Source organism: Dendrobates tinctorius, unplaced genomic scaffold, assembly GCF_039654945.1.
Source record: "Dendrobates tinctorius isolate UK_male_01 unplaced genomic scaffold, ASM3965494v1 ptg000032l, whole genome shotgun sequence".
NCBI classification, from domain to species: Eukaryota; Metazoa; Chordata; class Amphibia; order Anura; family Dendrobatidae; genus Dendrobates; species Dendrobates tinctorius.
The window spans coordinates 15,450,642-15,476,971 of NW_027361700.1; the positions used below are offsets into that span (position 1 = coordinate 15,450,642).

The 26,330-nt window shown below is 44.1% G+C and overlaps 1 protein-coding gene across 1 annotated transcript in view; it reads right to left on the reverse strand.

Annotated features, from left to right (window-relative positions):
• The window catches only part of TBKBP1 (TBK1 binding protein 1), a 134,067-nt gene extending 109,701 nt beyond the window's left edge, over nucleotides 1-24,366 (reverse strand). The window contains exons 1-2 of the mRNA XM_073572475.1: nucleotides 23,680-24,366; nucleotides 10,376-10,471 (exon numbers count right to left, since the gene is read on the reverse strand). Of these exons, the coding sequence (XP_073428576.1) occupies nucleotides 10,376-10,471; nucleotides 23,680-23,913 (330 nt within the window). The 5' untranslated portion in view covers nucleotides 23,914-24,366. The remainder of the gene's footprint in view (nucleotides 1-10,375; nucleotides 10,472-23,679) is intronic.
• Nucleotides 24,367-26,330: the final 1,964 nt, after the last annotated feature.

The window sequence follows — 26,330 nt, forward strand, 5'->3', positions numbered from 1 at the left end:
TGTAAGGGCCCTGTCACACATAACGATCTCGCTAGCGAGATCGCTGTGTGTGATAGCGATCAGCGACCAGCTCCCCTGCCGGTATCGCTGATCGCTGCAAGAAACCTCTGGACATTTTTTTCGTCGCTGATCTCCCGCTGGCCAGAACACATCGCTGCGTGTGACAGGCGGGAGACCAGCGATCAGCTGGTAACTAACGTACACATCAGGTATCCAAGGGACGCGCGTCCCTTGGATACCCGATGTGTACGTTAGTTACCAGCGAGTTACAGGTGCCGCCGCCTCACGCTGGGGACCAGGAGCCCGTGGAATGTGTACCTGCCGCCGCACGCTGGGGACCAGGAGGCAGCAGGACGCCGCCAGGAGAGGCCGGGGATGCAGGCGCGCCCTCTGCTGGTGGAGGACTGGAACAGCAGGTACACTTGTCCGCTGCTCCCGGGCTCGTTCCTCACCTCGGCGTCGGCGTGCTGATCGCTGGTGAAGCTGTCTGTGTGACAGCTCACCAGCGATCACATAGCGACTTACCAGCGATCCTGACACGTTGATATCGTTGTCGGGATTGCTGGTAAGTTGCTATGTGTGACTCCAGCTTTAGTGTGCGTGTGTAGCCCATTCACTATCTCCATCCATCCTTCACTCCCTCAAGATGGCTGGACCTTCATTGTAAATACACAACCGTAAATACACACCTGTACTTTGTATCTCCCCCACCTCATTGTAGATTGTAAGCTCTCACGAGCAGGGTCGTCTTATTTTGCTTTAATTATTGTATTGTTAACGTTGTTACTTATGACTTGTGTTTTGAAACTGTTAAACTGTAAAGCACTGCGGAATATGTTGGCACTATATAAATAAAGATTATTATTATTATTATGGGTGACTTTGGGCTGTGCAGTAGATTACATGGACGACTATGGGTAGTGCATTATACTTCTGCTATGAGGCCCCATGACTTATTTGTACGTCGCTGGTGAGTATAATGGTTTATGTTATTCTATACAGTAAAGAATAGCGGCAGAACGGGACATATACCAGGATGGGGGAGATATATATATATATATATATCAGGATTGGACCCAGGATAATGGACATACGGTATACCAGGATGCGGAATATATATATATATATACACTCACTGGCCACTTTATTAGGTACACCATGCTAGTAAGGGGTTGGACCCCCTTTTGCCTTCAGAACTGCCTCAATTCTTCGTGGCAGAGATTCAACAAGGTGCTGGAAGCATTCCTCAGAGATTTTGGACCATATTGACATGATGGCATCACACAGTTGGCGCAGATTTGTCGGCTGCACATCCCTGATGCGAATCTCCCGTTCCACCACATCCCAAAGATGCTCTATTGGATTGAGATCTGGTGACTGAGGAGGCCATTTGAGTACAGTGAACTCATTGTCATGTTCAAGAAACCAATCTGAGATGATTCGAGCTTTATGACATGGCGCATTATCCTGCTGAAAGTAGCCATCAGATGTTGGGTACATTGTGGTCATAAAGGGATGGACATGGTCAGCAACAATACTCAGGTAGGCTGTGGCGTTGCAACGATGCTCAATTGGTACCAAGGGGCCCAAAGAGTGCCCAGAAAAAATTCCCCACACCATGACACCACCACCACCAGCCTGAACCGTTGATACAAGGCAGGATGGATCCATGCTTTCATGTTGTTTACGCCAAATTCTGACCCTACCATCCGAATGTCGCAGCAGAAATCGAGACTCATCAGACCAGGCAACGTTTTTCCAATCTTCTACTGTCCAATTTCGATGAGCTTGTGCAAATTGTAGCCTCAGTTTCCTGTTCTTAGCTGAGAGGAGTGGTACCCAGTGTGGTCTTCTGCTGGTGTAGCCCATCTGCCTCAAAGTTCGACGCACTGTGCGTTCAGAGATGCTCTTCTGCCTACCTTGGTTGTAACGGGTGGCAATTTGAGTCACTGTTGCCTTTCTATCAGCTCGAACCAGTCTGCCCATTCTCCTCTGACCTCTGGCATCAACAAGGCATTTCCGGCCACAGAACTGCCGCTCACTGGATTTTTTTTCTTTTTCGGACCATTCTCTGTAAACCCTAGAGATGGTTGTGCGTGAAAATCCCAGTAGATCAGCAGTTTCTGAAATTCTCAGACCAGCCCTTCTGGCACCAACAATCATGCCACGTTCAAAGGCACTCAAATCACCTTTCTTCCCCATACTGATGCTCGGTTTGAACTGCAGGAGATTGTCTTGACCATGTCTACATGCCTAAATGCACTGAGTTGCCGCCATGTGATTGGCTGATTAGAAATTAAGTCTTAACACACAGTTGGACAGGTGTACCTAATAAAGTGGCCAGTGAGTGTATATATAGCAGGATGAGACCCAGTATATATATATATATATATATATATATATATATATATATATATATACACACACATATATATATAGGATATATATACCAGGATGGAGGGCGTATATTCTGTGAGACAGTGACCAGCATTGTTGTGAATGGCCGGTATGTGTCTCAGAGGAGGAGGTACTCTGCGCTGTAAGCTTGAAATGTTGCTCTGGGACTTGTAGTTCCACGAGCCTTGTTTTTGTTTATACTAAGGGGGCTTACAGGGTTAGCTGGGCGGGACTGGCTAACCACACACAGATCCCACCTATGAGGGTGGTTTTTCAGCTGCATAATGTGACTGTGGCTTGGTCACATGATCGGTATTGTAAGGTCCTGAAAGAGGATGGTCTCTGTGTTGCAAGGTCCTGTGAGTGGACCGGATTCCTGAAGTGCACATGGTGAGGCCATGGACCTGGATGGTCTCTGTGTTGGAAGGTCCTGCGAGTGGACTGGATTTCTGAAGAGCACAGTCTGAGACCAGGTACCTGCAGAGCCTGAGACCGCTGTGTTGGGGAAGCTACCGACCTTCTAAGGGTCTGGAACTATTCGGGTGGGACCTTGCTGAGCAAGTCATCGTACATGACAGTGATCCTAGTAAGGCAGCTTTCCCGGGAACCTAGGACTGACAAGGAGTTAGCTTGTGGAGTGGAGCCCCTGGAAGGTAACCCAGTGTATGGGGGACTGTGTGCACTGCACTAACAAGGGTCAGTTAATGAACTGTGCAGTCATCCACGTTAACTGGATGAAGTGAGGTCCAGCGTGTTTAGAGACTGCAATCTAATGTTGTGTGTCATGGAGTAAAACTGTGAAAGAAACATTGGCGCTGCATGTGGTCACCCACGGTAACTGGACAAAGTGAAGTCCGGCGTGTTTCGTGACTGCGACTTAAAGCCATGTACTATGAAGTGCTATGGACTATGTGTTAGGTCTGTGATGTGCAACATGGCCTACAGTGGTTTATGCTGAGTCAAAATAAACCGCATGAACTGTTTCAGTGAGAAATCGTTCCTGTGTGCCTTCATCCTGTTGCCAAGCAAGTGTCCCCTAACACATGCAGTAAGTGCTGCACTACAATATACAGCTCTGGCAAAAATTAAGAGACCACTGCAAAATTTTCAGTTTGTCTGATTTTTCTCTTTATAGGTATATTTTTGAGCAAAATCTAAATTGCTCTTTTATTCTATAAACTACTGACCACATGTCTAAGAATTTCCAAGCACTAAATTTTGTATTTATTTTCAGAAAATGAGAAACGGTCAAAAGAACAAAAAAAATGCAGTGCTTGTAGACCTTAAATAATGCTAACTAATAATGAACTTGTTTACTTAGGCTGGTTTCAGATTTGCATTCAGGAGGGCTGTGAATGGCAGCCTACTTCTTCCTTTCTTCCTACGTGAAGCTCCGCCTACGCTCCGCCTACTTTTGTATGCGTCCTGCGTTCCTATCTTTCACTTTGGGTATGCAGGGACATGCGTTGTATGCGGATGCATCCGCATGCGGCGATTTGACGTGTGCGACTACCGCACGGAAACGCAAAATTTTGTATTTTTGTGCAGTCGCCGCACATGTCAAATCAACCCAATGTTAAAGATAGGTACGCAAGGAAACGCAGGACGCATACAGAAGTAGGCGGAGCGTAGGCAGAGCTTCATGGAGGAAGAAAAGAGAAAAGTAGGCTACCATCCGCAGCCCTCCTGAACACAAACCTGAAACCAGCCTAAGAAAACAAGTTCGTAATCATTTAGAAACAACAATACTAATGTTTTAACTCAGGAAGAGTTCAGAAATCAATATTTTGTGGAATAACCATGATTTTTAATGACAGCTTTCATGCGTGTTGGCATGCTTTCCACCAGTCTTTCACACTGCTTTTGGGTGACCTTATGCCACTCCTGTTACAAAAATGTAAGCAGTTCTTCTTTGATGGCTTGTGACTATCCATCTTCCTCTTGATTACATTGAAGAGGTTTTCAATGGGTTCAGGTCTGGAGATTGGGCTGGCCATGACAAGGATTTGATGTGGTGGTCCTTCATCCACACATTGATTGACCTAGCTGTGTGGCATGGTGCATTGTCCTGCTGGAAAAAACAGTCCTCAGAGTTGGGGAATACTGCCTGAGTAGAAGGAATCAACTGTTTTTCCAGGATAACCTTGTATCCGGCTTGATTCATACATCCTTCGCAAAGATAAAAATGCACAATTCCCCAGATCATCACTGATCCTCCACCAAATTTCACATTGGGTGCAAGACAATGTGGCTTGTATGCCTCTCCAGGCCTCCGTCTAACCATTAGACGACCAGGTGTAGGGCAAAGCTGAAAATTAGACTCGTCAGAGATTACCTTACTTCAGTCCTCTAAGGTCCAATCCTTATGGTCTTTGGCAAACTTCAGCCTGACTCTCCTTTGCTTCTCATTGATGAAAGGCTTTTTTCTAGCTTTACATGGCTTGAGCCCTGCCTCAAGGAGCCAGTTACGAACTGTTCTTGCCGTGCACTTCACTCCAGCTGCCATTTGCAATTCCTTTTGTAGGTCACTTGATGTCATCCTGTGGTTGCTGAGTGACATTCGAATTAGATGACGGTCATCCCGGTCAGTGGAGAGTCATTTTCGCCCTCTGCCGGTCTGTAGCTTTGTTGTCCCCAATGTCTGCTGCTTGACCTTGTTGTAATGGACTGCCGTCTTAGAAATTTTAAGGATGGAGGCAACATGACGCTCACTGTATCCCTCTGTTAGTAAAGCCAGAATTGAGCCCTTCTTTTCCTAACTCAAGAATTTTCTTTTCAACTCCTTTGGCATGGTTATTTTTTCATTCCTATTAATTTTGGGATATTACTAGCACTTGTTTAGCCATCCAGCGTGTCCTATTGCAAGAGGATTGTGAACACCACAGCAGGCATTTTTATACTTTCCTTCATTAAATAAGATTTGGTTCAGGTGGTCACCTAATCAGAAGCACATTAAGTAGAATTGGAATTCAACTGACACTGGAATGGAATGGCTGACAGGCATGTAGAGAAGCTGTATTTTATAAAACTGTGCAGTGGTCTCTTAATTTTTGCCAGAGCTGTATATAATTTATTGTCCAAATATTGCATCGGGGGCCATCAGACTATTACAAAACTGCACTCATCTCATCAGTCCATAAAACCTTTGAAAAATCTGCATTCAGATATTTCTTGGCCCAGTTTTGACGTTTCAAAATATAAAAAAGAGAAGCGAGCACGAAACCGGCCATACAGTTCAAAATAGCAATCAATTCATTTATTACAAAATTCAGGGGGTGACGAAGGCAGCGTGCCGAAACGCGCGTTGGGGTGGACACCATCCAGGAGCCAGAGATCTGCATTATCATTCTGAGTTATTTCCCACCTTGGATTAATTATTTCTACTTTCACATGATCTTCTGCTCTTTCCACCACACTTTTCATTGTTACTTTTTGCTGTTCTGACGACTATACGGTATATACCCATACCTCTTAATCTTATTGAGGTAACACTTTTGTTACACACATTCACTTTGTGCTGCTGTTTTATGTTTTGACCATTATTTGGTATACACTGACAACCATTGTTTTTGCTGCTATTGTAACCCTTTTAGATACACTGCACTAGCACTTTTATTGAATTATTCATTGTTATATAATCAATAATTCGCAAGATTTAACCCATTGATTTTTGTGAGTGTATATGTTAATTTTATCTGACCTTTATACCATATACACTTTTATGTCATTTATCACCCAGCTCTGTTTGTATTATCACATCTCTGGGTGTGCGTCCCTTTTTGTATAATTGTAAACTCTATTCATTGCGATTTGTCTTGTTTATTTTTTACCTGAATTTGTTCTTACCCGAATTTTGTAATAAATAAATTGATTGCTATTTTGGACTCTATGATCGGTTTTGTGCGCGCTTCTCTTTTTTGTTTCGTATTTTCCGACTGTCCACGCACTATCACTCAGGTTGGGTTTCTTGGTAGCAGGGATTTTTTACTTTCATATGATTTTACATTGTAAATTCACTAAATATCACGTATACCCTCACTACCACACAGCATTCCTTTCTTGCCTTTAGGCTATGTGCACACTGTGCACACTGTGGATCCTCCTGCGGATTTTTCTGTGCGGATTTTACTAAATCCGCAGGTCAAATGACCTGCATTTTTCCTGCGGATTTCTTCCTTATTTTTGCGGTTTTACTGCCGTTTTTGTGCGGTTTTCCACCTGTGGATTTGTAGAATGGAGCAGTTGGAAAACTGCAGCAAAACCGCACATAAGAAGTCACATGCTGCTTTTTTTTTTCCGCACGGAAAAATCCGCAGCATGTGCACAGCCTTTTTTTTTTTTTTTCATAGCCTATAATGGTACTGTACATCACCTGCAGTTCTGCTGCAGATCCGCAGTGGAAAATCCACTGCGGATCCGCAGTAGAAACCGCACCGTGTGCACAGAGCCTTATTGTTCACGTTTCCAATTATGTATCTTGTTCAGTGGTGGTTCGATTTCAGCCTTCCTTACTTTGGCCATGTCTCTGGGCACTGAACACCTTGCCATTGTAAGCTTGTGAACAGGGCCCTCACTCCTCTTGTTATCTGTTGAATTATGTGTTATTCTGTAATGTCTATTGTCTGTATAAGTCTCAGAATATGTTGGCGCTATAGAAAAAAAAAAAATTATTACTTTTGGGCCTTCAGGGAGGTTGCAGTTCTGGAATATGACTGCACTGCATTGTATTGCATTCCTGGGCACTTCACGATTGATTCTTCTAAAATCTTTTGCAGTTAATGTGCTTTTTTTTTTCTCAAGCCGCTGTTTTTGGGACCCTGTTGACTATTTGCAACAAAACGTTTGATGGTTCTGAGATCATGACCCAATATTTTAGCAATCTCAATACTGCTCATACGTCTGTAAGACTTAATACATTTTTACTTTTCAGAATCAGTTAAATCTCTTTTTTTTTTTACCCATTTAGCTTCAGGAAAAGTAGCTGCCTAATAATTCTGCACACCTTGATAGCGGCTGTTGTATCATATATCCCCCTCCTCATTACACAAATGCACATCATCTGATATGCTTTACGGCTTGGAGTTGGAAAATCTGTATAAAAATGGTTATATGGTCAAAATACTCATTGTGTAATAATTCTGCACACAATGTAGAACCTTTAAATTAGACACTTGCTTTAAACATGAAAGTAGAAATTTAGCTTTAGGCATCCATGGAAGAAATCAACTATGTTTTTAAATTCCTACACAACACTTTTATTTGTCTAATTTTGATAAAATCAGAATAAAAGACTTTCCACGTACAATAATTGTAACAAAAATCTATTCTGGCACTGGCACAGATAGAAAGGTTTGGTTAGTAATCTGTTGGTGCAATTGCCCTTCTACAACCCATCCTTGTACCCACTGTACTGTAACGTTAGAGCTCCAAGCAGCAAAGTTATTGATAGTGTATTGCAATATGTGGCATTTGTATGGTACTATTATTTGATACTGTATGATAGCATTGTTAGGCACTGTAAAACATGGCTATTTGAAAAGTATTGTGGCAGAAATGTTTTACATTTCCGTTCTTTAAAGGGAATCTGTCACCTATATTTTCGCATATAAAATGCGGCCACCGCCATCAGAGGCTTATCTGCAGCATTCTGTAATGCTGTAGATAAGCCCCCGATGTAACTTGAATGAGCAGAAAAACGAGTTAGATTATACTCACCCAGAGGCGGTCCGGATCCGGTCCGATGGGTGTCGCGGTCTGGTCCGGCGCCTCCCATCTTCTAGCGATAACGTCCTCTTCTTTGCTTCCCATCGCAGCTCCTGCGCAGGGGCACTGCTCTGCCCTGTTGAGGGCAGAGCAGAGTACTGGAGTGGGCAGGAGCTGGACCTCTCTGACCATTCCCGGTACCTGCGCACTGCAGTACTCTGCTCTGCCCTCAACAGGGCAGAGCAGTGCCCCTGCGCCGGAGCCGCGACAGGAAGCAAAAAAGAGGACGCCATCGCTAGAAGATGGGAGGTGCCGGACCCTGACCACGACACCCATTGGACCCGGATTGCCCCTGGGTAAGTATAATATAACTCGTTTTTCTTCTTTTTCAGGTTACATCAGGTTACTGAACTTCTTGTGTTTCTCCCCTCTACTAACCTCACTCTACCTAACATCGAAATAACCCTGGAGGGTTCAACCATAACTCCCAAGCAGCATGCCCGCTGTCTTGGGGTCATATTCGACACTGAACTTTCCTTTACTCCGTACATCCGATCACTCAGTCGCTCTTGTCACCTGCATCTTAAAAACATCTCCAGAATCCGACCTTTTCTCACCTTTGAAACTGCTAAGACTCTTACTGTCGCTCTTATTCATTCTCGTCTGGACTACTGCAACTCTCTTCTGATCGGTCTCCCTCTTACCAAACTTTCTCCTCTCCAATCCATCTTGAATGCGGCAGCCAGGGTCATATTTCTGTCCAGCCGCTTCACCGATGCCTCCATCTTGTGCCAATCATTACACTGGCTACCTATTCGCTACAGGGTCCAGTATAAACTCATCTCTCTCACCCACAAAGCTCTCCACTGTTCTGCACCGCCTTATATCTCCTCTCTCATCTCTGTCTATCGCCCTACACGTGCCCTCCGTTCTACAAATGACCTAAGACTAACATCCCCCGTAATCCGAACCTCGCACCTCCGTCTCCAAGACTTCTCTCGTGCTGCTCCAGCTCTCTGGAATGCACTTCCCCAGACGATCAGACTGATACCTAGCCCTGACCTATTCAAGCGCGCTTTGAAAACCCATCTCTTCAAACAAGCCTACCACATCAACTACTCAGCAAGCTAACTTTGCCCTGTTCCCTCCTTCCAAATATTATTTTGAATCTGCACCCTACTATTCACCTGTCTCCACACCCTTCATGCACATGATAACTGCACTTGATACTTGTCTATTGCACTTAAACACACGGGCTGATGACCGGATCATGCAGCTTTATATGAAAATCCCTATTATAATTGCCAGACCTGAATTAACAAGCATTTCTCACCTACTGTGTCCCCCCATTTCCTTGTAGATTGTAAGCTTGCGAGCAGGGACCTCACTCCTAATGTCACTGTTTGAATTGTCTTAACTTGTATTGAATTTATTGTCTGTACATGTCCCCGCTTAATTGTAAAGTGCTGCGGAATATGTTGGCGCTATATACCGTAAATAAAAATTATTATTATTATTACATCGGGGACTTATCTACAGCATTACAGAATGCTGTAGATAAGCCCCTGATGACGGTGGCCGCATCTTATATACGAAAAAATAGGTGACAGATTCCCTTTAACAAAAAATAGTTTTTTACAGGGTTAACTGGACATTTTCTGTGTACATTGACCATATAAGACTGCTTTTTTTTTCGAGCAGGAGCTGTTTTGTCTGTAGATTGTGGTGATGCCAGGATCTGGATTGTCAAAGTGACCAATCCAAAGTAAATCTGATACATAAGACATGTCCTCACATAACCACTACAGCAATATATATATATATATATATATTTTTTGTAACCAGTAATGCCCGAAATGGTTAGATAACGATATATCTTTTGGTTTACAAAGGAACTGCCACAGCTCATATATTATATTCATTCCAATGTACATACCTCCTATTGTTTGTTACCTTACTATAGTGTTTTTAGGACTCAAAGTGCCATCATCTAATGCCATTATTGTGTAATATGTCACTGCCATATTGTTCTGTTTTCCTCTTGAGAATCACCCCTAGGAGAGTGTGAAAGAGGTGGGAGTACGCTGCCATTTACGCAGTGTGTCATTATTACTATAAGTAGTTACTCTAGAAAGGAGAGAGGGGGTGGAATGAGATTTTATATACGCATGAGTCATCGGGGTAGCAGTGCCAGCAGGGATATATATACATACATATAGCTATGAAGAAAGGTGGGTGCTGTGCCAAGCGAAGCTGAAGAATTTTCCCCACTCACCTCTGGTTGGGAAATATCGTTGCGAAGCAGAGATTCTTCTTTAGCATCATAGGGTGAAAAGTTCTGTTCATCCCCAAATTCAGTGATAATTGGATACTAGGAGTAAGAAGGAGGGAGTTAAGACATGACACAGGGTACGGTACATTAGTCATGAAGAGGATCTGCGACAATCGTCACGTTGACTGCTCGAAAATATCACATTCTCACATAAATTGCTGCCTATATGTTCATTGTAATTAAGACATAACTATTATCCGTGAAAAAGGTTGCCCAGATATAGACATAAGAGAGCCCTAATTATCACCTCGTATGATCAACCCTCCTAACCTGTTAATATGGGCATGTACCCGGGTCATAGGAAGCTGAATACAGTCATATGTTAAAGTTTGGGCACCCCTATTAATGTTAACCTTTTTTCTTTATAACAATTTTGGTTTTTGCAACAGCTATTTCAGTTTCATATATCTAATAATTGATGGACTCAGTTATATTTCTGGATTCAAATGAGGTTTATTGTACTAACAGAAAATGGGCAAGCTGCATTTTAACAAAATTTGACCGGTGCAAAAGTATGGGCACCTCAACATAAAAGTGACATTAATATTTTGTAGATCCTCTTTTTGCAAAAATAACAGCCTCTAGTCACTTCCTGTAGCTATTAATGAGTTCCTGGATCCTGGATGAAGGTATTTGTGACCATTCCTGTTTACAAAACAATTCCAGTTCAGTTAAGTTTGATGGTCGCCGAGCATGGACAACCCGCTTCAAATCATCCCACAGATGTTCAATGATATTCAGGTCTGGGGACTGGGATGGCCATTCCAGAACATTGTAATTGTTCCTCTGCATGAATGGCTGAGTAGATTTGGGGAGGTGTTTTGGATCATTGTCTTGCTGAAATATCCATCCCCTGCGTAACTTCAACTTCGTCACTGATTCTTGCACATTATTGTCAAGAATCTGCTGACACAGAGTTGAATCCATGCGACCCTCAACTTTAACAAGATTCCCGGTGCCGGCATTGGCCACACAGCCCCTAAGCATGATGGAACCTCCACCAAATTTTACTGTGGGTAGCAAGTGTTTTTCTTGGAATGCTGTGTTTTTTAGCCTACATGCATAACGCCTTTTTGTATGACCAAACAACTCAATCTTTGTTTCATCAGTCCACAGGACCTTCTTCCAAAATGTAACTGGCTTGTCCAAATGTGCTTTTGCATACCTCAGGCGACTCTGTTTGTGGCGTGCTTCCAGAAACGGCTTCTTTCGCATCACTCTCCCATACAGCTTCTCCTTGTGCAAAGTGCGCTGTATTTTTGACCGATGCACAGTGACACCATCTGCAGCAAGATGATGCTGCAGGTCTTTGGAGGTGGTCTGTGGATTGTCCTTGACTGTTCTCAACATTCTTCTTCTCTGCCTTTCTGATATTTTTCTTGGCCTGCCACTTCTGGGCTTAACAAGAACTGTACCTGTGTTCTTCCATTTCCTTACTATGTTCCTCACAGTGGAAACTGACAGGTTAAATCTCTGAGACAACTTTTTGTATCCTTCCCCTGAAAAGCTATGTTGAATAATCTTTGTTTTCAGATCATTTGAGAGTTGTTTTGAGGAGCCCATGATGCCACTCTTCATAGGAGAATCAAATAGGAGAACTACTTGCAAGTGGCCACCTTAAATACCTTTTCTCATGATTTGATACACCTGGCTATGAAGTTCAAAGCTCAATGAGGTTACAAAACCAATTTAGTGCTTCAGGAAGTCAGTAAAAATTAGTTAGGAGTGTTCAAATCAAGAAAATGATAAGGGTGCCCATACTTTTGCACCAGTCTAATTTTGTTTAAATGCAGATTGCACATTTTCTGTTAGTACAATAAACCTCATTTGAATCCAGAAATATAACTGAGTTCATCAGTTATTAGATATATGAAGCTGAAATAGCTGTTGCAAAAACCAAAATTGTTATAAAGAAAAAAGGTTAACATTAATAGGGGTGCCCAAACTTTAACATTTGACTGTACAATGATACCTTGATATCTGCTATCCAATGCCTTATTCCCGAGAAATCCACTTTTCCTGCTGTTAAGACCTCTGTGACGGACACAGATCTCCTCTGTGAATCTGCCCCCAGAGCTTATTTTAAATAAAAGGGTGAGACATAAAAATCAGGAGAGCAGAATGTCAGTCATTACATGTCTCACACTAGTAATGCTTCATTTCATTTAAAGTAAGCTCTGGAGGCAGATTCTCAGAGAAATCTATGTCCGGCCCATAGATCTTAACAGCTCATTTACATATTAATAAAAATGTGGATTTCTCTGGAATAAAACATTGGATCGCAAACAGCAAGGTATCATTTTATTCATCTTCCTATGACCTACAGGCCCATATAGATGTTTTAGGAGGATTGATCCTACTGACAGATTCCTTTAAAGTGACTAATGGCATTGTATGTACAGTATGTCAGTGATCTGCAGTGGGGTAGAATGAGAGGCTGCAGTACTCCCGTGACTTCACTCGTTGTAGTGTAGCCAACAAAATCAGACACAAAAGTATTAACCTGAGAGAAATGGGATTTACTGCTGCAGATATGGCATATAGGACTAGGAGAGAAGGATAACATCCCATGTTGCAGCGTAATGGCAGCAAGACATGAAATGATTAGGTAAATGATATAACAACCTGACAGGCAATGACAACCAGGTGGATATCACTTACACTTACAATAAAATGCTTGTAAACAACCTCCCATTTGTCATGTAGCAGATGCTAAAGAAATACAGTATATGTGATCTTAGGAATATAAAGGGTATGTTCACATGGAGCTTTCTGGTGAGGATTTTGCTAGCAAATACTCTTAATAAGCATCATATTGCTTCCAATAGGGGAACACGCCTATAGAGCACACAGTGCTGTTTTCTCTACCATGTGCTTCTCATTGTGGAAAAATTCTTGAAACTTGACCATCCATTTGATAGAATGAAAAAAAATAGGTATACACGAAAACTACATAGAAAAACACACTGAAAAATTGTCCATGTGAAAAAACTGGGTGAACATATCCAAATACTAATAATAAATGAAATTACAGCAAACCAACAATTTAGAGATTTTTTTTTTTATAAGCTACAAAATGTATATAGTTGTATGTGATCGCCATACACATAGGCTTGGAAGAATATACATTATAGAACAACCAAGGCTTTAGAACTTGTTCTATTTTCTATTCTGAATTCCTAGGACATAGAAGAAATCAAAAGGGAGGAGAGCAGGAAATGAAGGAATTTCAGATATGGAATTTGCAATATTCGTATTCACTAGCAAGTCATAGAAAACCTAGAATAAGCAACGTATATTCCTGCAAAACTATACATTATACATTTCTCTATTTAATTGATATAATCAGTCCGTCTTTGGAGTGAGGGCGGAAACTGGAATATATTCAGCTACCAAAACAAACTCCGGGTTATGTTCGATTTTTCTTACTTTTCCTTGTTGTATAGTTTGTATGTATACATATTATTATTTATTATTATAGCGCCATTTATTCCATGGCACTTTACATGTGAGGAGGGGTGTACATAATAATAACAAGTAATCTTAACCCCTTCACTACCAAGGGTGGTTTGCATGTTAACTCCCGGGCCAATTTTTACAATTCTGACCACTGTCCCTTTATGAGGTAATAACTCTGGAACGCTTCCATGGATCCCGGTGATTCTGACATTGTTTTCTCGTGACATATTGTACTTCATGTTAGTGGTAAAATTTCATTCAAATAACTTGCGTTTATTTGTGAAAAAAAAACCCGGAAATTTGGCAAAAATTTTGAGAATTTCGCAATTTTCCAACTTTTATGCCCCTAAATCACAGAGATACGGCACACAAAAAACTTGATAAGTAACATTTCCCACATGTTTACTTTACATCAGCACAATTTGGGAACCAAAATTTTTTTTTGTTAGGAAGTTATAAGGGTTAAAAGTTGACCAGCGATTTCTTATTTTTGCAACGCCATTTTATTTTTACGGACCACATCACATTTGAAGCCACTTTGAGGGGTCTACAGTTGTGGCCAAAAGTATTGACACCCCTGCAATTCTGTCAGATAATACTCAGTTTCTTCCTGAAAATGATTGCAAACTCAAATTCTTTGGTATTATCTTCATTTAATTTGTCTTAAATGAAAAAACACAAAAGAGAATGAAGCAAAAAGCAAAACATTGATCATTTCACACAAAACTCAAAAGATGTGTGGTGAGCACTTTGACCCCTCCAGGGCTTCACAGAAGTTTATAATGCCGGGCGTGAAAATAAAAAAATTGTATTTTTTCAACAAACATGATCTTTTAGTCCCCAATTTTTTTTTTATTTTCCCAAGGGTAACAGGAGAAATTGGACCCTAAAAGTTGTTGTCCAATTTGTCCTGAGTATGCTGATACCCCATATGTGAGAGAAAACTACTGTATGGGCACACGTCGGGGCTCGGAAGGGAAGTAGTGAGGTTTTGGAATGCAGACTTTGATGGAATGGTCTGCGGGTGTCATGTTGCTTTTGGAGAGCCCCTGATGTACCTAAACAGTGGAAACCCCCCACAAGTGACCCCATTTTGGAAACTAGACCCCCTAAGGAACTTATCTACATGTGTGGTGAGCACTTTGCACCCCCAAGGGCTTCACAGAAGTTTATAATGCCCGGGCATGAAAATAAAAAAATCGTATTTTTTCCACAAACATGATCATTCAGTCCCAAATTTTTTTATTTTCCCAAGGGTATCAGGAGAAAATGGACCCCAAAAGTTGTTGTCCAATTTGTCCTGAGTATGCTGATACCCCATATGTGGGAGAAAACTACTGTATGGGCACACGTCGGGGCTCGGAAGGGAAGTAGTGACGTTTTGGAATGCAGACTTTGATGGAATGGTCTGCGGATGTCATGTGCGTTTGGAGAGCCCCTGATGTACCTACACTATTGAAACTCCCCACAAGTGACCCCATTTTGGAAACTAGACCCCCCAAGGAACTTATCTAGATGTGTGGTGAGCACTTTGAACCCCCAAGTGCTTCACAGAAGTTTATAACGCCCAGGCGTGAAAATAAAAAAATCATTTTTTTCCACAAAAATGATATATTTGCCCCCAATTTTTTATTTTCCTACGGGTAACAGGAGAAATTGGACCCCAAAAGTTGTTTTGCAATTTGTCCTGAGTAGGTTGATACCCTATATGTGGGGGTAAAACACTGTTTGGGCGCATGGCAGAGCTTGGAAGGGAAGGAGCACCATTTGACTTTTTCAACGCAGAATTGGCTGGAATTGAGATCAGACGCCATGTTGCATTTGGAGAGCACCTGATGTGCCCAAACAGTGGAAACCCCCCAATTATAACTCTAACCCGAACCCCAACACACCCCTAACCCTAATCTCAGCCCCAACTCTAGTCCTAGCCCTAACCCTAGCCCTAATGGGAAAATGGAAATAAATACATTTTCTTTTAATTTTGTTATTTTTCCCTGCTCCCCCCCTCCCTGTCTTGCTCTACGCATTTCTTCTTGTGTATAGCAAGACGGGGGGGGAGCAGGTGAATAAGCCCCGCCCAGCGGACCGGACCGTGGCAGTTTACATACATCTGAACCGATATAAAAAAGGTATTTATGCATGAAAGGTGCGGGGGTCAGGGGGAAGCAAAAGTACTAAGAGAATCCTTATGTGACACACAAATGAATGATATCATTATAGGATATCTCAAAAAAGGGCTGACAGATTCCCTTTAATAACCCATGGTCTACATTTTCACTCATTATAGGTTGCTAAGGAAAGTATGATCCATTTGATGATCTGAGCCAGCTTCATGCCAGGCGGATGCAGGTTGTGTTACATAGTCGGCATCTGATTGTAGCTGCAGCAACCAGAGCTTTCTCCAGTCGCGTCAGTTCAATCATTTATATGCTGCTGTCAGTCACCGTCAGAGGCATTTTATTGAAGCCCTGCAACATGATCCACCGCAGGGAACATCAATGAATTACCATGATAACCAGAGGCCTGCTGAAGAATCCCAAGACTGCTATCTTCTATCTTAGTACTCCTGTGAAGCAGAATGGGGTAATGGATCAAGAAGAAAAGAAATGTAGGGTGACATTTTTTAGAAAATATAACACAATGTGAGCAATTTGCACTGGCAAATAGTGGAAACAGTGTATTATGATGGGAGAGAAGGGGTTAACACAAGGCGATTCCTGCAAAGGGAGGTTTTTTTTTAATACAGAGGTTGGAGAAACTTGCCCCAAAAGGAATAAATGAAAATTGTAATTCCAATGTATTTTTATGGGTTAGATATAACGGTGGCACTATTCCATGGTAACATATATTGTTTCTTGAAAGTATGTAATTCCTTTACGTTCCTATAAATGTTCATGAGTGCATGAGGTCAGAATGTATGAGACAGCGGGCGTTGCATGATGGCGGTGCTCCTGCTCTGCACCATATGCATGTTAGAGGGAATCTATCACCAGGTTTTTACTTCCCCATCTGAAAACAGCATGTAAGGGCAGAAACCCTGACTCCGGCGATGTATCACTTACTGGACTACTTGGTAAAGTATTGATAGAATCCTTATTAGCCTCACATAGATGTAGCAGAGCTAACACTTTTGGACTGTGTATCACCCTACCCACAACATTCACTGACACTGTGCACACTGAGAATTGTCAGCAAGCTGCTAGTCAGTGGTGGTTGCTGGGTTCCACTGATTAGCCTTACTGCTTGGCACTTGATTTGTAGTGTGCACTGTTAATCTACTGATGAAATACAGATTGTATCAAAACCACAACACACAGCCTAATAAGTGACACATTCTTGTAAACACGCTGTTGTGCTCTGTATTAGGCTGCTCTCAGATCAAATAGTAAAAAACCCGCTGACAGATTCCCATTAAATGTTTTCTCTGCTGCAGATCTCCCAGTTCTCTGAATGCTGAGCTCTGTATAACCAGCCCCCACCACTTATTTTCTAATTTCTGTGTACACTGTGCATAGGCAGAAAGCAGCTAATCAGAGGTGGGGGCGGGGTTGGACTATATGGCAGCAGATTTACTAGGCTTCTAGTGATAATCTCCTGCTGACAAAACAGTGATTTTAGCAAACTATCACAAACAGCCCAATAAGTGACACATTATTGAAATCAGGATCTCTGCCCCTACATCATGCCGCTCTCAGATTAGGTAGCAAAAATCTTGAGACAGATTCCCTTTAATTCATGTCTTTGGAATCTATTTAACTCCACACTAATCAGATGTTGGTATTTGCTTGAAGATTGAGTGACTATGAACTTGGGGTCTGGAGGGAAATTTAAAATTGACATCTCAGGTGGTGTGTAATAAATTTATGGACTGAACTGACGTGACCTACGTACTACTGTTATTAAAGCAACATGTGTAATTGAAGACCTTCAAAAAAATAAAGGAAAGCTTGAAGTCATGATCATGAATTGTTCCTAGATTTAATGGTTAAATATAACAAACAAACCCTCAACACACTGTTGTAGACTGTTATATATATATATTTCCTGCATGACAGGCCTATTTTTTTGTTTTTGCGCATTTATTTTTCCCCTCCTTCTTTACTTTTGTATTTTTTGGCTGACATGAGGTCTTGTTTTGTTTGTGGGAAAAGTTCTAATATTAAATGACGCTATTGATTTTATCATACAATGTTCTGCTGAAAATGCGATTGAAATTTCAGATGAACTGAAATTGCGGGGGAAAAAAATCAATTCTGCCATTGTGTTTTTGTGTTTTGTTTTTATGCATTTATTGTAGAATAAAAATGATTTGACAATGTGATTCTTAAAGGTGAGCACGATGATGGTGATATGCGATTCCTACAGATATATATATATATATATATATATATATATACACACATACATACATACATACATTAGTGATTAAGAACCTTACACATTCAGGGCTTTGCAGCACAAATTCAGGTTGTGTTGTCACTTTCAGCCATACATAACTGTTTTATGTTTTGAATGTTTCATTTTTTATCGCTGAGCTGATGTTTGTATTGATGCCAGTTTAGGGTAAATAAGAAAGTTTGATTTCTATTTATTGAACTTTTGGTGGAAGAACATTTAGTATATTTCTGTGGTTTCTATTTTTTTCCTTTTCAACACATGTTGTAAATATGTAAATCGTTTTGTATTTTCACAGATTGGATGATTAGGCTACGTTCCCACAATGAGCTTTTGGGTTTGCGTTTTTGATGCTGCGTGTTTTTCCTGCGTCAAAAACACAGCATCTTACAGTTCTAACAAAGCGAATGGGATTTATAGAAATCTCCTGCCCAATGTGCTTTTATTTTACTGAGCGTATATTGACCTGCGGTGCAAGTTTCACATCTGCAGCATGTCAGTTTCTCTTGTAAGTACACTGAGTTTTCTGTGCGGAATTGCCCCATAGACTTGCATTAGGTGCGGAAATTCCGCAAGTAAAACGCATCAAAAACTCATGTAATCTGCACCTACAAGTGCATCTCACAAAATTAGATATCATCAAAAAGGTAATTTATTTCAGTTCTTCAATACAAAAAGTGAAACTCATATAGAATCATTACAAACAGAGGGATCTATTTCATGTGTTTATTTCTGTTAATGTTGATGATTATGGCTTACAGCCAATGAAAGCCCAAAAGTCATTATCTCAGTAAATTAGAATACTTTATAACACCAGCTTGAAAAATTATTTTAAAATCTGAAATGTTGGCCTACTGAAATGTATGTTCAGTAAATGCACTCAATACTTGGTCGGGGCTCATTTTGCTTCAATTACTGCATCAATGCGGCGTGGCATGGAGGCGATCAGCCTGTGGCACTGCTGAGGTGTTATGGAAGCCCAGGTTGCTTTGATAGCAGCCTTCAGCTCATCTGCATTGTGGGGTCTGGTGTCTCATCTTCCTCTTGACAATACCCTATAGATTCTCTATGGGGTTAAGGTCAGGCGAGTTTGCTGGCCAATCAAGCACAGTGATCCTGTTGTTTTTAAACCAGGTATTGGTACTTTTGGCAGTGTGGACAGGTGCCAGGTCCTGCTGGAGAATGAAATTTCCATCTCCAAAGAGCTTGTCAGCAGACGGAAGTATGAAGTGCTCTAAAAGTACCTGGTGGACGGCAGCACTGACTTTGGTTTTGATTAAACACAGTGGACCTACACCAGCAGATGACATGGCTCCCCAGACCATCATTGATTGTGGATACTTCACACTAGACCTTGGAAATCAAGGTCCCAGAGTCTGGAGGAATAGTGGAGAGACAGATAATCCAAGCTGCATGAGGTCTAGTGTGAAGTTTCCACAATCAGTGATGGTTTGGGGAGCCATGTCATCTGCTGGTGTAGGTCCACTGTGTTTTATCAAGACCAAAGTCAGCGCAGCCATCGTGGGCGATCATGAAGTCGTGGACGATCATGTAAAACATTATTGATGATAATCTAATAAATACAAGAAAGTTTCATGTCTTCACTTTCTTACTTCCTCTTGATCAACCTAACAAGAAGGATTTTGCTCTGAACTTGTATGTCGTCTTGTACGTGTCTCTTATGTATTAGCTATTGCCTCATAATGGAAAGTGCTGTCCATAATTTACACGCTACGTTACCCCCCATCTATTAAGTGACTTTTGGACATGACTGATCTGTGACGTCAGCCTCATCATTTACCAGCTATGTGATAATGCGGTCATCTATAAAGATGTCTGGTGATTGTAAATCCCTGGTATACGAGGGGCGATCCAAAAGTAATGATAATCAATAATAAACACAATGAATATAGTCAAAATGTTTTTTTATTTTTCTACATAGTCTCCTAACAAGTCTACACATTTAGTCCATCTCTTTTCTAAACTTAGAATTCCCTTCGAAAAAAATTCTTGATCTTGACCCTCAAAAAACTCCCCAACAGCGGTTATCACGTCGCTATTGTCGTCAAATTTCTTGCCCCGGAGGTGTTCCTTGAGCCGAGGAAAGAGAAAGAAGTCACTGGGGGCTAGATCTGGCGAAGAGGGGGGGTGTTCCACCAGTTCAAAGCCCGCTTCTTGAATGGTAGCCATGGCAACTGCAGCTTTGTGAGCCGGTTCGTTATCTTGGTGAAACAGCACTCCAGCCCGCAGTTTTCCGCGCCTTTTCACCTTGATAGCCTCCCGCAATCTTCTTATTTGTTCTGCGTAGGAGCCCGTAATAGTGGCTCCCTTCTCCAAATAGTCCACCATAATAATTCCTTCAGTGTCCCAAAAAACGGACGCCATAACCTTCCCTGCTGAGCTTGACACTTTGAATTTCTTCGGCGTCGGTTCGTCGGCTCGTTTCCATGTCATCGATTGTTGTTTAGTTTTGGGATCAAAGTGGTGGATCCAGGTCTCATCCATGGTCAAAAAACGTGACAAAAAATTCTCCTTGTCTGCTTGGAACTTTTCGAGATTTGCTATTGAAATGTCAACTCGTTTCTTCTTTTGCTCGTCGGTTAACATTTTTGGCACCCAACGCGCGGAGACCTTTCTCATATGCAATTCTTTTGCAAGGATTCTTTGAATACTGCCATATGAGATCCCTGTGACCTCAGCTACATGCCTGATAGTCACTCTTCGATCTGCCAACACAACTTCTTCAACTTTTTTCACGTTTTCTTCATTGAGGGACGTGGATGGGCGTCCTTTGCGATGTTCATCTTCCGTCGATGTTCTTCCCAGCTTAAATTCCTTGGCCCAGTGTGCAACTGTGGAATATGAAGGAGAAGAGTCCCCCAATGTTTCCACCAAGTCGCTGTGTATGTCTTTGGTAGACATTTTTTTTTCAAGCAGAGGTATTTGATAACAGCTCTGAGCTCGTTTTTTTCCATTTTGATGTTCACTCCTTGGCAGTTCATATTCAAATGAATGTAGCTCCCGGGAATCGTGGCCTATTTAAGTGATTTTTTTTTCCTGGACTAGTGGGTACCAAAGAGAGAAGAAAACATTTTATTTTAATTTCTGTGTGCAATAGAAATAACCGATTATCATTACTTTTGGATCGCCCCTCGTACAACAGGACGTGTCAGCTTATGTGCCTCAGGTAGGAAGAGGCTCATGTGATGCATCAGATACATGAGATGATGATGATAAATCATTGGGGATGGCACCTGGTGATTTTGTCTCCACAAGTCACTTATTTTGCATGCGTTACGCCTGTATGTAACAGAACACGTCTGCTGTTCCTTGGGGACCTGTATGTTACACATCATGGAGGTGGGAGGAATCATGTTAGAAATGTGATGTATACCAAACACCAGGGGTGGGATTCAGCGGGTTCTCCCCGGTTCGGTGGAACCAGTTGTTAAAAAAGCAGCCAGTTCCCCGAACCGGGGAGATTCAGAGCCGCAATCCGTTTCTGAGGACTATACAGGGGCCGGAGCTGCAGCCAGCACAGTGCGGGGATCGCTGCGTCACATCCACAGGGAGCACAGAGCTCACCTCCAGCCCAGCCCCAGGAAGCAAGAACCCGGAACTACAGCTACCGTATATCACCAAGGAGACGCGCCCCCGTCCTGCAGCAAGTGCCCAGAGAGCGTGTGGTGCTGTGAGGACGCGGTCAGGCGCTCAGATACACGTCGTGATGGAACATGCTGAGTCTGGGGGGAACAGTGGAGTCTCGGGGACAGAGAGGTCTGGAGGGGACAGAGAGGTCTGGGGGGAGAGAGTGAAGTCCAGAGGGGACAGAACGGACAGAGGACTAGAGGGGTCAGATGAGTCCAGGGGGGACTGAGGAGTCTGAGGGAGAGAAAGGAGTCCAGAGAGGACTAGAAGAAACAGAGGAGTCTGGGGTGGACAGAGGAGTACAGAGGGGACACAGGAGTCTGGGGTGGACAGAGGAGTACAGAGGGGACACAGAAGTCTGGGGTGGACAGAGGAGAACAGAGGAGTCTGGGGTAGACACAGGAGTTTGGGGTGGACAGAGGAGTACAGAGGGGACACAGGAGTTTGGGGTGGACAGAGGAGTACAGAGGGGACACAGGAGTCTGGGGTGGACAGAGGAGTACAAAGGGGACAGAGGAGTACAGAGGGGACACAGGAGTTTGGGGTGGACAGAGGGGACAGAGGAGTCTGGGGTGGACAGAGGGGACAGAGGAGTCTGGGGTGGACAGAAGGGACAGAGGACCTGTGCCTGCCTATAGGGGACCTGTGCAGCACTGTGCTGCCTATTGGGGACCTGTGCAGCACTGTGCTGCCTATTGGGGACGTGTGCTGCCTATAGGGAACAATTCTGCCTATTGGGGACCTGTGCTGCCTATTGGGGACCTGTGCTGCCTGTAGGGACCTGTGCTGTCTATTAGGGACCTGTGCTGTGTATTGGGGACCTGTGCTGCCTATTGGGGACCTGTGCTGCCTATTGGGGACCAATGCTGCCTATTAGGGACCTGTGCTGCCTATTGGGGATCCGTGCTGCCTATAGGGGACAATGCTGTCTATTGGGGACCTGTACTGCCTATTGGGGACCTGTGCTGCCTATTGGGGAACAATGCTGCCTATTGGGGGTCCGTGCTGCCTATAGGGGACAATGCTGCCTATTGGGGACCTGTGCCTGCCTATTGGGGACCTATGCCTGCCTATTGGGGACCTGTGCCTGCCTATTGGGGAACAATGCTGCCTATTGGGGACCTGTGCTGTCTATTGGGGACCTGTGCTGCCTATTGGGGACCTGTGCTGCCTATAGGGAACAATGCTGCCTATTGGGGACCTGTGCTGTCTATTGGGGACCTGTGCCTGCCTATTGGGGAACTAGGCTGCCTATTGTGGACCTGTGCTGCCTATAGGGAACAGCTCCTTGACTGCGCCCCTACTTGTATATGTTTGAGGAAAAGGTGCGTGTAAATGGGTGTGGTTTTCCTACAAACAAACACAGAACCTGTTGTTAAAAATGTGAATCCCACCACTGGCAAACAATGTATGTGATACAAGGTCACTAGATAAGTAGAGTTACTAATACACGATGTGTAATAGGATGTGATATTTGTATACAAGCCGTGAAGAGTCGTGTAGGATGAATGCTGCGCACAAGAAAGTTCTAGCCTGCGCCTTGTCATCTAGGACACGTCTTCCTTCACTGATTGCCTGTCTCCCTGACTCTTCTTCCTTCCATGCATGTAGCCCAGTAGGCGGCAGGAACCCACCATTTGCCTACACTGTAAGGTGCTGCGGTCTATGCCAGCGCCATGCCTGACCTCTAGCCTAGGATCACCCTGTGGCTCGCGGGATGAGCTCGTCACCCATCATGCGCCCACCTTGATCTCGTAGACCTTGAGCCTCCTGCGCAGGGTGCCGTTCTCCCGCTCCAGGGCGCTGAGCCGCTCCTTGATGTCACCATATGCAGTGATCAGAGCGAAATGCGAAGCGGAGCACAGGTCCCCTGACTGGTCCGTGGCGGGGCTGTCCACCCAGTCATCCTCCTCCTCGTCCTCTTGCGCCAATGTCTCCTGGGCAATGATGCTGATGTCATCACCGAACACTGAGTCCATGTCCAGGTGCAGGGGGAGAAGCCAGGTGGCGTGGAGCCCTCTGCACTCGGCGCCCTGTGGGGACGGCAGCGTTACTCTGGACGTGTCCCACACACAAGCGGCGTCCACTGTCGCAGGAAGTTAGGCTCTCGGGCACAGCAGGCAGCGGCTCTGTGTGGAAGCTCGGCAGCCAAATAGCCAGGGGGTCAACTCCTGTGTGATGCCTTACTGCACATGGGGAAGCTGGGGGCCCGGGGTGGTCAGGAGCACAGCAGGGCTGGAGAGCAGGTGGCGGCCCCCAGGCTGCACAGCAGACATGCCCCACTCTCCTCAGCACCAGGAAGCCGGGCTAGCGGGCTGCTTATGATGAGCTCTGCCTGGAATTGTCCTGCTGTATCACCATGCTCCCTCCTCTTCCCAGAGACCACCTCTTTTCCTCTCCATTCAGTCTGCAGACCCCGTGACACAATGACATCAGTTCCTCTGAATCACCAGGATCCTGAAAGACGAAGTGAGCTCCTGGTACCCTGGAGCTGCTGCCCCCCGCCAGTGCCACCAATGGGATGTGTACCATCAGGGCAGCTTTATAGAGCTTCACCAGCCAGAACAGCCTCCACCGTCTGTGTGCTGCTTTGGGGGTGGAAGAATTGGCCCCCTTACCTCCTGGGCCCCTGTATGGCTGCACGGGTTGCAGCAATGGTTTATCCGCCCTGGGGTTCAGGGATTTTTTTAATGTAAATACAAAAGATAATGTATGTGACGTGCTTTTAGTGCGACAGAATGTGTGGGGACAATGTCTTGTATAAACTCCATGCAGAGGTTACAATGGCCACGGGTTACACGATTTTCAACGTACAATGGCCGTTCTTGTCCATAAAACTGAACCACCCCTCCTACCTGCCGGCATATCCTGCAAACCACCTCCTACCTGCCGTCATATCCTGTGAACCGCCTCGTACTTGCCACCATGTCCTGCAAACCGCCTCCTACCTGCCGGCATATCCTGCAAACCACCTACCTGCCGGCATATCCTGTGAACCGCCTCCTACCTGCCGGCATATCCTGCAAACCACCTCCTACCTGCCAACATGTCCTGCGAACCGTCTCCTACCTGCCAACATGTCCTGCAAACCACCTCCTACCTGCTGGCATATCCTGCAAACCGCCTCCTACCTGCCGGCATATCCTGTGAACCGCCTCCTACCTGCTGGCATATCCTGCAAACCACCTCCTACCTGCCAACATGTCCTGCGAACCGTCTCCTACCTGCCAACATGTCCTGCAAACCACCTCCTACCTGCTGGCATATCCTGCAAACCGCCTCCTACCTGCCGGCATATCCGGTGAACCGCCTCCTACCTGCCGGCATATCCTGCAAACCACCTCCTACCTGCCAACATGTACTGCGAACCGTCTCCTACCTGCCAACATGTCCTGCGAACCGCCTCCTACCTGCCATGTCCTGCAAACTGCCTCCTACCTCCCGACATGTCCTGCGAACCGCCTCCTACCTGCCATGTCCTGCAAACTGCCTCCTACCTCCCGGCATGTCCTGCGAACCGCCTCCTACCTGCCAGCATGTCCTGCGAACCCCCTCCTACCTGCCAACATGTCCTGTGAAACGCCTCCTTCCTGCCGGCATATCCTGCGAACCGCTTCCTACCTGTCGCCATTTCCTGCTCCTTGAATGATTAGTAATCCTGATGCAATGTCATGCCAGGCCAGCTAATCAAAATAGGAGCAGGAGATGCAGATAGGTAGGCTCCTGTCCAGCGGTCATCAGTGGTCAGTATTTTACATTAGTATGTGTAAGCCAAAACCAGGAGTGGAACAATCGGAGGAAAAATATACAGTTGTGCTCAAAATTTTACATACCCTGGCAGAATTTTTGCTTTCTTGGCCTTTTTTTCAGAGAATATGAATTCCACCAAAACTTTTTCTCCACTCATGGTTAGTGGTTGGGTGAAGCCATTTATTGTCAGACTACTGTGTTTTCTCTTTCTAAATCATAATGACAACCCAAAACATGCAAATGACCCTGATCAAAAGTTCACATACCCTGGTGGTTTTGGCCTGATAACATGCACAGAAGTTAACACAAATGGGTTTGAATGGCTACTAAGGGTCCCGTTACACTAAATGATGCACCAGCCATCCCGACAACGATACGACCTAGTCAGGATCGCTGCTGCGTCGCTACATTATCGCTGGTGAGCTTTCAAACAGGCAGACTCACCAGCGATCAAGACCAGCGAGGATGCTGATAACCAGGGTGAATAGCGGGTAACTAAGCACGTGTCCCTTAGTTACCCGCTGTGTACCCTGGATACCAGCGTGCTCGCGCTGGGAGCTGGTATCCAAGGTAAACAGCGGGTAACTAAGCGCGCCCGGCGCTTAGTTACCCGCTGTTTACCTTGGATACCAGCTCCCAGCGCGAG